Consider the following 12,472-nt stretch of genomic DNA (forward strand, 5'->3'; position numbering starts at 1 on the left):
AATACACTGAGACTCGTACATAATACACTAAGACTTGTACATAATGCACTGAGACTGGTACATAATAATAATAATAATAATAATAATAATAATGAGGACTTTGTATAGCGCCTAATCTTTAGAAGCTCTAAGCGCTTTACAACTTTAGACAACACCTATAAGATAAGAAACAAAATAATATTATTACAAAAACAAACAACATGAAATTAGAAAAACATTTTAAAAAAATAAAAAACATGCTGAGAATATTTCAGGTAGGAAACATTATTAGGTCTTTAAGTTTGTTCTTGCTAACGAAATAAGTGAGTTTTGAGAGCCCTCTTGAATGTGATCACTGTGTCTTTGTGTCTAAGTTCAGTGGGCAATTCATTCCACGTTGCTGGGCCCTGGTATGCAAAATTATGCTGCCCATATGACTTTGTTTTCATACTTGGAATAATGAGCATACAATTGTCAGAAGAGGAGCGTAAGTATCTTGCTGGTGTGTACACGTGAGTGAGGTCAGATAGGTATGTTGGACTAGAGTCCAACAGTGAACTGTAGCACAGAGAATAAATTTTTTGTTTGATTCTGGATCGAATGGATAGCCAGTGTAGAGTGTAGGGTAAAGAGCAGTGGGGAGGTGTGCTCTGATCGTGGTGCTCTAAGTATGATCCGAGCAGCTGTGTTTTGAACTGTGTGAAGTTTCTGGAGTATATGCTGAGATGAACCAGACAGAATTGAGTTACAATAGTTCAGTCTTGAAAGTACTAATGAACACACAAGTGTTTTAGTGGCATCAGCTGAAAGATATTTGCGAATTGAGCTGATGCATCTCAGCTCAAGATATGCAGCCTTGCATATGTTGATGACATGTTGGTGCAATGTGAGAGTACTGTCCAGAGTAACACCTAGGTTTCGTACTGATTGTGTGAATTTAATGTTGGCGTTGCTGATATTTATTGTTTTAGGTAAAGGATATGAATGAGAAAGTCTTTGTGTTGTGATCAGAATGGCCTCAGTTGTATCATCATTCATCTGCAGCTTGTTACAAGTCATCCATGATTTCACATCAGAAATGCACCTCTGTACACCTTGGATGGTAGCATCAACTTCAGTTGGGTGGCTAGTTTTGTATATTTGTGTGTCATCAGCGTACAGTTAATGAGATACTGGATGATGATCTATGACACTTGAGAGCGACTGAGTGTACAGAATGAAGAGAACAGGTCCAAAAACAGACCCCTGTGGAACACCAAAACATAGATCAACTGGACTGAAGTGTATTCCATTTACAGATACAATTTGTGTCCTGTTGACCAAGTAGGACTTGAACCACAGTAAGGCTGTATCATGAATGCCAAATACATGCTGGAGACGGTGAAGTAATATATCATGGTCTATTGTGTCAAATGCTGCAGACAAATCAAGGAGGGTGAGGACTTAATCTTTCCGCTATCCAATGCAGAGAGAATGTCATTAACTACTTTTAAGAGAGTAGTTTCAGTACTGTGGCAAGGGCGATATGCAGATTGTACATTGCTAAAAAGACTGTTTGAATTTAGATGAGATACAAGCTGGGATAGAACAACCTTTTCTAAGATTTTTCAAATGAATGGGAGATTAGAAACTGGGTGGTAGTTCTTTAAATCATTATGGTCTACTGTTGGTTTCTTCAGCAGAGGCTTTACAATGGCAGTTTTGAAAATGATGGGAATTCCCCAGATGAGAGAGAGGTATTAATAACATCAGTTAGTGAAGGCAATACTGGATCTAAGCACTCAAGCAGCAGTGATGTTGGAATTGGATCAAGTTCACATGACTTTGGTGCACTCTTCATCACGATTGTACATACAAAATCCATAGAGACAGGTTCAAATGCTGCTAATGGTTGCTGCTCAAATTCTGTATCCTAACTGTATGGTGACGACAAGTCAATTGAAATTGTGGTGTCAAGCTTATCTCTAATGGTTTGTACTTTGTCACAGAAAAAATTTGCAAACATGTCTGGAAGGTCGACTGGAGAGAAGGTAGAAATACACTAAGACTTATACATAAGACACAGAGACTCATACATAATACACTGAGATTTATACATGATACACTAAGACTCGTACATAATGCACTGAGACTCACACATAATATACTAAGACTCATACATAATACACCTGACTCATACATAATACACTAGACTCATACATAATACACTAAGACTCATACATAATACACCTGACTCATACATAATACACTAAGACTCATACATAATACACCTGACTCATACATAATACACTAGACTCATACATAATACACTAAGACTCATACACAATACACTAAGACTCATACACAATACACTAAGACTCATACATAATACACTGAGATGCATACATAATACACTAAGAGTCATACATAATACACTGAGACTTGTACATAATACACTAAGACTTGTACATAATATACTGAGACTGATACACAATACACTAAGACTCATACACAATACACTTAGACTCATACATAATATACTAAGACTTGTACATAATGCACTGAGACTCGTACATAATACACTAAGACTCGTACATAATACACTAGACTCATGCATAATACACTAAGATTCATACACAATACACTAAAACTCATGCACAATACACTAAGACTCGTACATAATACACTGAGATGTGTACATAATACACTAAGATTCGTACATAATGCACTAAGACTTGTACATAATACACTAAGACTCGTGCATAATACACTAAGGCATGTACATAATACACTAACACTCTTGCATAATACACTGAGACTCGTACATTATATTAAACATTGCATGGATGATACAATATATGTGGTATTACAAACTGTAAGTTCTGCAAATATAAGATTGCAATAGACCTTACAGCATTCATAAATATTCATGCAAACATTTAAAATTTATTTCCACGAAACATTAATGGCATACTAATTTGTATGTAAAAAAATCATAGCACTTAATTAATGGAAGTAGAGGTTATCATAGTATTTAACTTTGAAGGCTAATTGGCATAGTATCTCATGTATGAGTGTACTGGAAGCAGTAAGGTAATTTACATAGTATATATCATTGATGATTCAAAGGTCTACTGGAAGCAAAGAACTAAGGAACATGGTGTATATGAATGATATATCATAAGTATACAAGAAGTAGAAAGATAATTAACATAGGTACATCATTGATGTATCCAATGCCTACTGGAAGCATTAAGCTAATTAGCATGGTATGTCATTGATATATCCTAAATCTACTAGAAACATTAAGCTAATTAGCATGGTATATCATTGGTATATCCTAAATCTACTGGAAGCATTAAGCTAATTAGCATGGTATATCATTGATATATCCTAAATCTATTCGAAGCATTAAGCTAATTAGCATGGTATATCATTGATATATCCTAAATCTACAGGAAGCAAAGAGCTAATTAACATGATATATCACTGATATGTCATATGTGTGTGTTGTGATTTGGATTTTTAACGTAGCTTTATCAATTTTTCAGTCGTATTGCTACAATGTCTGCATTGTGGCAGTTTACAGTGATGTCTAGCACTGGGGCATCATGCCACAGACATGTAGCATGATGTCCCACCCAGTCACATTATTCTGACACCAGGCCAACCAGTCCTAACACTAGCCTCTTAATGCTGAGCGCCAAGCGAAACAGCTGTTAGTACCATTTTTTTAAGTCTTTGGTTTGACTCGGTCGGGGATCGAACCCATGACCCCCCGCATCCAAGGCAGATACTCTGACTGATATGTCATAAATCTACTGGAAGCAAAGTGCTAATTAACATGATATATCACTGATATGTCATAAATCTACTGGAAGCAGAAAGCTATTAAGCATGGTTTGTCACTGTAGAATATCATAATTCTATTAGAAGCAGAAAGATAATTAACATGGCATATCATTGATGTATCAAATGTTTACTGGAAGCAAAGAGCTAATTAACATGGAATATCATTGACATATTATAAACGTACTAGAAGAATAAAGATGATTAAGACAAAATAAAATCATTTATTTCTAAGCAAGCCAATCATAATCACTGGTCACAGCACATATTAAAAATGTTTGACATTTACCATGCTGTGCCTGTATCAGTGGATTAGCATATTTTCCCAGGCGATCACCATAATGCAAGATCACCCCGTTTTCAGTCTGTTGCGCTTCAGAGACCCCCAAATTTTGTATTTGACCCCCAGTTTTGATACCAAAGTTTGTTTTTTACTCAGTCTGACCCCCAGTTCTCACACCAAGGAGATTTTGGACTCTCAGTCTTACACCCCTAGGGGATACCCTGGATAGTGGAATGAGTTACGAGTTTACTGCATTTATTGATAACATATGAGTCATACTTTCATATAAAGCCTTAGAGCCTATTGACTTTAACATGACTGTCAAAATATGGAACTGTAACAGTTCCAGTACCTACTTGAATTGACTGGTTTGTAACACTGCAACATCAAGAAGCATTGGCTTCTTTTTGCCATACCTCACCTTTGAAGATTTTTATAAAACATGTGAATTTTTTAGAGACAAAAAAAACACTCTGTTACTGCACTTTTAACTTTTTAACATTTTCATCAATGCATTTAAAATATTTACTATTGTATAACATTGTTCAATGACTCTTTTACTTGATTGGACAAGCACACCTTTGACCTTCATTTGAAACATCCTCATTTCTTTCCATTATCAGTCACATCTGTTTGACTATTTGGTAGAATCTGATATACTCATAATGCAATGTCTCAAATTAGCTTTGTTGCCACATAGGCATTGGGCACAGAATGTATCACTGTATCAATACATACAATGATGCACAATGCAACACATAGCACATACAGAATGAACAGACACACAACTAAGAGATATTCCTCCCTTGATGATCAAAATTGACTTGAGCAAAACAAATAGTTTTGAATCAATACCTAAGTATTCATGTGTGTATCAAGATAGCAAAATTATTCAAACATTGGTGAATAGTTTCAGCCATGTCTGTGCATACTTGAAATAATAGTACCCAGTGTCACTGTTAGTATGCTAAATGAAACAGAACCATGTAATTGAATACATCTTTAATTAGTCTTGATCACGAAGGTATTTGATAAATTCATTAAGGCACCATTAATGTCTTGAGACCCCTTTGAGTAAGTTTGTATTTAGTAGTAAATGTAGTTTATTAAAACAATTAAAATTTTCAGTTTACTAATTCATATCTAATGTATTTATATATATTCTTGTTTTAGGTGGAGAACTATTACCTTACCCCTTGTATGCTTCGTCAAGATACACCGAGAGAAATCATCTGCCCTGGACAAGATCCACAGATGGTGAGCACACATGTCCTGTGCTGTGACTTTACAGGGAAGTTTTTGCCTTCACCCATATTCCACAGGCTTCTTGCTGCCTGTATAGCTCACTGGCCCGTCGCCAAGAAGAAGGGGACATCAGAACATCTCATTTTCTGTGGTTGCTGTGTTTTTGACATTGGCCTTTTCCACAGATTAACCGTGCACTGTAGAAGCCATATTGTGTTTGCAAGAATAACAAGGATGGTGATTGATGAAGTCAGGACGCCTGATGCAAAGTTGTGTACCAGAGTTAGAAAGTTCATTACTCTGAATCTCTCCAAGATTACCTCTTACCTGGGCCAGAACTTACAATATGAGTTGTGTACATGGTGGTCACCATCCCATGTGGTCTCTAAAGATGGCAGGGCAGTACCATTTCAGATGTGGTTTGTAGATGAGGTAAGTTGTTATTCAATATTACTGAAAGGAAGGGAAATACTATTTTATTATTGCCTTTCTCTGACATTGTGTTCTATTGTGGTGTTGTCTGGTCTTGTATGCAAGCACCCAAACCATTGGTGAGGTCACTTTACCCACCAGACAGCACTGTATGAGAAGCTGTTTCTAATGGAGAAAGCATTTATACATCACATAATATAATTTGGCATCATGGGATATTGATATGAGGTTTAAGCAGGTGTAATGACTGTCATTGTGATTAGTTGCCAAAGTCTGGAGGAAAAATGTAATGTCCTGAAATAATTTTTTTTTGTTAGGCAGCCATACAAACCCTGATAATTTATGATGCAATATATTTGAGAACTTCCAGCTGTTTTCTTTCTAAGCTTGAAAGTATATTATATGATAGACTTAAAGACAGTGCAGTCATGATGTTTTTTTAAGATTAATTTGCATCAAAACAATTATAAATAAAAAAACTTGTTGAGGCTGGCAAAGAAAATTCAAATGTTTGATTTTTACTTTGTATTAACTGAAAAATACACAGTTTAATAAATGCTGGTTTACTATATTCATTCAAAATACCAAAAAAACAACAACTTTAAGCTTGTTTTCACTTAAATAATGTACTTTGAATGGAGTTAGCAACAAATGTGAAACTGCAGCTGTATCCTAGGTTTATCATTTAGCCTTAGTTTTATCATGATTGACGAATTTGGCTTTTCTCCACAAACTTTTGTCAAGGCTGTAGTACTTATACTTTCTATAATTTATCCATTTCTAAATTGGTGAATAATATCTCATCAAGATCATGCACAAGTCTGAAAATTTGGATTGAAGATGGAATATTATCTTATCTCACCGAGACCATGCATGAGTCTGAAACTTTGGATTGAAGATGGAATATTATCTTATCTCACTGAGACCATGCATGAGTCTGAAACTTTGGATTGAAGATGGAATATTATCTTATCTCACTGAGACCATGCATGAGTCTGAAAATTTGGATTGAACATGGAATATTAGCTTAACTCATTGAGATAATGCACGAGTCTGATATAGAGCAAGAGCCTTATATGTTAATGAGGTGATAAAATGTTTAAGTGTTGTTTACAGATTTGTATGTTCTGGTGTACGATTTTAGCTCTACTGGTCATAGACCATAATATCTTACTTTATGATATGTTGTCCTACGTCTATCATTTGGTTATATCTTGTTATAACTGTCCCTGAATGTATGCATTTATATTTATAAAAAATAATTCATTTTTTATACTGTACTGTACTCAATGCTTGTTTACCTCTTTGACCTTGGTATCAGGGACACAATCATAGATTGGTTAAAGATTTTCTTTTGCTTATATTACCAAAATCTACTTAATGGATTTTCTTGACACTTTGCATGAATCATTATGAAGCCAAGACAATTTGTTCTAAAACAATGCATACTCAGACTTTTGACTTTGGGTTGAAAGTCATATGTTGTACTACAGTGATTTCATGACTGGCTGAACAAGCAGCCCAGGCCTTTCTAATATATTAATTAAGAATATTTTTGTTGTGTTTTTTTAGTTACTGTTGAAAATGGTGTTGTAATAATATTCTTTCCTTCATATTTTAGGGACATGATTCTGATTCACCCATAACACCTGAGCACATGAATCATGCTCGTCTCTGTGTTGCTCTCGTAACTGTTTGTGGAAGTGCTCTAAGAGAAATTCTCCTTACCAACTTTCCTGGGACATGCAAAGACATCTACCAAGCAATCGTAGCAAATAGAGGCAAGCTGACCAGCAGACAGGGAAGACCTCTTCTTAACCCTGATCAATGTAAATTAGTTTTCCCAGATCCTCAGGGGCAGACAACAGGTACAGTGGACCAGTTTGATCTGTCCTTGCTATATATTCTAATAAGAAATGTCAGCACAGTTCTTGCTCCGCAAACAGGCTGGGGAAATGATCCACAAGATCAACCAAGGGACATATCTCTAGGAGCTAGTGTGGAACGAATTCGTTCATATAGGAATCATATTGTCGGTCATTCCATGGATGGAAAGATGAACCAACAGGACTTTAATGATTACTGGGACAAAATTGATGCTGTGCTACAGGACATTGAAAATGCACTTGGTACAGTACAGGTATACAGGGCACAGTTAGAGAAGCAAAAGAGACAGGTGATCTCTGTCTATGAAGCCTGTTAGCTACAAAAGTAATGAAGCAAAAATAAGAGATACAGGTAAATATAATAAACAAATTGTAATGGCACAGTATAAACAGCTTTCAAAAGAGAAGTTTAAAAAAAAAAACAACAGTCACCATCTTTTTCAACTTCGAGAAAGCTTATAACTGCACATGGAAGTACCACATAGTGAATTTAACCTATTCAGCCTAGGTCTAAAGGAACACCTTCCTCCAATTTAGTAAATGTCCATAATATGACAGTGATTTTTTGTATCTACTATAGGATAACGAGAATAAACAATGTTGAAAATCAACTAAGATAAACTGAGTTAAGAAATGGGTAAAAGAAAATTGGTTCCACTTTTAAAAATCCAAAATAGTATGTAATTCTGCTGAATACATTGAATTCATGTGGATCCATATTTCTGTCATGATGGTTGGTTGTTTTTTTTCTATTGTGGAGGATACCAAATTTGGCTAACAAATATTTTGAATGTAACAAAGTTTGACTCCACAAACTATATATGTCAGGGGATAGATATGGAGACGTCCCAGATTTATTGAGAGCCTTGGAAAATATAAATTGGGGAGCAGATCAGAAAGTCTCACAGGTCATTATACATGTCATTTATAAGATCTAAATTGACATTAACTCAGTTGTGTCAGTTTGTAAATTTTAAACCTCCAGATGCTTTATAAGATACATAATCAGTAACTTGACTTTAAGTACATCTGAACTTACTGGTAGAAAACATACATGTTGGGAGAAAGAACCATTCCACAGTATACTTCCCAAGTATTCTCTATTCCATCAAATCATTTAGAAGATGAAATTTGTAGGCCCTAATTCAGTGTGTGTTCAAAATCTTAAACTTTTTTGAGGGAATATGGTCCATATGAGAAATTTTTATTTAATGTTTTCAGGACTTTACATGTTTGAATTGAATATTTTATTTGATACACCTTTTATATCATTTTTTTACATCTTTACCTTTTATATCATTATATTGTTATCATTCATATTATATTGTTATCATTCATCTTTAAATTTTCATAATTTTTTATATTCCTGAATTGTTTATGAGATTCTTTTTTAATTTTTTTTTTAACTTTACTGTTAGATGGCACTAAACAATCAATATTGTGGTGAGGTGCCATTAAACACTGATTCACATAGATACATACATACATACATATGTACATACATGCATACATACATACATACATGAATGCATACATGCATACACACATACATACATGCATACATAACTACACACATACATACACACATACATGCATGCATGCACACATACACACATGCATACACACATACATACATGCATACCTACATACACACACATACATACATACATACATACATGCATGCATACACACATACATACATACATACATGCATACACACATGCATATATGCATACCATACACACATGCATACACACATACATACATACAGGCATACACACATAGATATATGCATACATATATACACCCATACATACATACATGCATGCATACACACATGCATACACACATACATACATGCATACACACATACATAAATGCATATACACATACATACATGCATACACACATACATACATGCATACACACATACATACATGCATACACACATACATACATGCATACATACATAGGTACATGCATACACACATGCATACACACATACATACATGCATACACACATACATGCATACACACATACAGGCTTTCTTTTGACTGAATTAATTATAGACATTATATTAGTGACCATTATATATTTTATGGACTTTTGGTATGGAAACCTAGATAGAAAACAACCAAGCTTTCTATACATTATATCAAGTTATGGGTTTTATTTTAATTACACACTTTTAATTTATGCTGTAGTTAGGTTATAGTGTTTTAATGACATGAAACATGCATCTACTATTTCCCTGACTAAATTCTAGCAGTCCATGTGATTTTTATAAATGTGGAAACTATAGCATGAGCTGTATGCTTTTTTCAGGTTTTCCCTGTTAGAGGTACTATCCTTTGGAAGAAGAATGCTTGACTGGATCCAATGCACCAGGAGAAATTTCTTTTTAATACATGATCTCATGCCAAGAGTCACTCCTGCATGTGGTTATATTTAGGACCAAGCATGATACATAATCCCAAGCCAAACAACGCTAATGTATATGGCTATATTAGGACCCAGCAACCTGCATGCCAAATGTCACTACTGTATATGGCCGTAATTAGGACTCGGCATCATGCATAATCCCAAGCCTAGCAACGCTAATGTGTATAGCCATTATTAGGACCCAGCAACCTGCATTGCCAAGTGACACTACTGTATATGGCCGTAATTAGGACTCGGCATCATGCATAATCCCAAGCCTAACAACGCTAATGTGTATAGCCATTATTAGGACCCAGCAACCAGCATGCCAAAAGACACTACTTTATATGACCATATTAGGACCCAGCATCATGCATAATCCCAAGCCAAGAGACACAACTGTATGTGGCCACATTTAGGAACCAGCATCATGCAATATGCCATGCCAGTAATGATCACTGTATGTGGCATAATTCAAACCAGTGTTATGCATAATCACATGTCTTGAGTCATTACTGTATAGAGGCATAATTCGGATGCAGCATCAGGATGTGTGAGCCTTATAAGGTTATTTGAAACATACAATGCATAAGCATATGAGTTGCCATTTGGATGTTTTTTTAAGCAGAAACAGAAAACAGTTAGCATTGACTATGGCATCTTCACTAGCCATGTTTATGATATGATAACCCTATCTACACTTTGGTGTATCGAACATATATTTATTTGCTTTGCATCTGTGAATTTTATTGGATGCAGCAACAAGCCACCGCATCCAATCAAAATTAAGTTGTTCAGATTTGACTACTGTTCCTACATGATCAAGACATGGGAAGTACACAACCTGAAAGAACTGATACATGAGCAATTTCCCACTGCCAGTCTGTGTTTGCACAAAATTGTTTTACTCAAATAAACCAGTAATGGCTTCCCTCTGGTACATAGTCATACTTTCAATGTTAAACTTACACAGAATCCTTGTTAGGTCAGTTGCCTCCACCATTTCTGGCCAACGTACAATGCACCATGCTATTGGTTAGTTGGCATCACATCCTAAGGGATGCAACTCATGAAATATAATAGATGTCGCTAGAACAAAGCACCAGTATATCTGTTCGATATGCCAAGGTGTATATACAGTTATCATATTGAAACGTTGGCTAGCGAAGCGGTAACTATCAGAAATAGTTTTTTATCAGTGTAATGGTGGTGATATAACTATTGATAATATAAAAACTTCCTTCTAAACTATTAATTGTAGATGGAACTGTTTTATTGTAAATTTTGAGTATGTTTATTATTGATGTTTTAAACCTTCTAAATGTGTTTATGCAGCCTCAGTAGTTTCATAGCATGGATCCTATGATGTCATTTGTTTTCCAGCATAATTACATTTTGGTGTCCAGGACAGTTGTGATGGTCATGTGACTGATGACACCTTGATTGTTTTCAGGGAGCTACCTATACAGCCACAAAATCACTGAAGAGGTTTCAAGTGAAAGTGGTACAAAGCACACGATATATATATATATATATATATATATATATATATATATATATATATATATATATATATATATATATATATATATGCCGAGCTCAATTTAAGATGATGTACTCCACCTTCACAAGAAAGTTGAATTGATACTTGCACCTGCAGTGGTTGTCAGTTACCATAAGGGTGTTCTTGCTACTGTTCCTAAACTTTTAAAGAAATGAAATTAAACATTACAAACACATTTACTCCAGGTCTCTTTGGTTCTCTATGAAAATGGTGAACTTCCGAAACTTAATATGACCAGACTGGAAGCATTTTGAAAAGCTTTTCATCTGTTACTCCTTAACAGAGAGCCATATGAATATGAAACTTGAACTGAAAGAATCTTTGGAATAGTCAGTTGGTTCTAAGTGAAAATAGTCCCAGTCTGATATCAAATATAGCCCTGATTCGAAATGGTCATTTTGACATGGGATATTTATTAAAAGACTTGTTATGAGGTCTAGTTACTAACTGAGATAAGTCCTACTGATATGGGATATTTATTAAAAGACTTGTTATGAGGTCTAGTTACTAATTGAGATAAGTCCTACTGATATGGGATATTTATTAAAAGACTCCTTGTGAGGTCTAGTTACTAACTGAGATAAGTCCTACTGATATGGGATATTTATTAAAAGACTTGTTATGAGGTCTAGTTACTAACTGAGATAAGTCCTACTGATATGGGATATTTATTAAAAGACTCCTTGTGAGGTCTAGTTACTAACTGAGATAAGTCCTACTGACATGGGATATTTATTAAAAGACTTGTTATGAGGTCTAGTTACTAACTGAGATAAGTCCTACTGATATGGGATATTTATTAAAAGACTCCTTGTGAGGTCTAATTACAAAAA

At 35.0% G+C, this 12,472-nt stretch overlaps 1 protein-coding gene across 1 annotated transcript in view; it reads left to right on the forward strand.

Moving 5' to 3' along the window:
* LOC149784645 (uncharacterized) overlaps positions 1-11,609 on the forward strand; it is a 129,444-nt gene extending 117,835 nt beyond the window's left edge. The window contains exons 11-13 of the mRNA XM_089933021.1: positions 5,264-5,767; positions 7,389-8,005; positions 9,980-11,609. Of these exons, the coding sequence (XP_089789147.1) occupies positions 5,264-5,767; positions 7,389-7,970 (1,086 nt within the window). The 3' untranslated portion in view covers positions 7,971-8,005; positions 9,980-11,609. The remainder of the gene's footprint in view (positions 1-5,263; positions 5,768-7,388; positions 8,006-9,979) is intronic.
* Positions 11,610-12,472: the final 863 nt, after the last annotated feature.

This window comes from Sinohyriopsis cumingii, chromosome 14 (assembly GCF_028554795.1).
Source record: "Sinohyriopsis cumingii isolate HCF-2022 chromosome 14, ASM2855479v2, whole genome shotgun sequence".
Lineage (NCBI taxonomy): Eukaryota > Metazoa > Mollusca > Bivalvia > Unionida > Unionidae > Sinohyriopsis > Sinohyriopsis cumingii.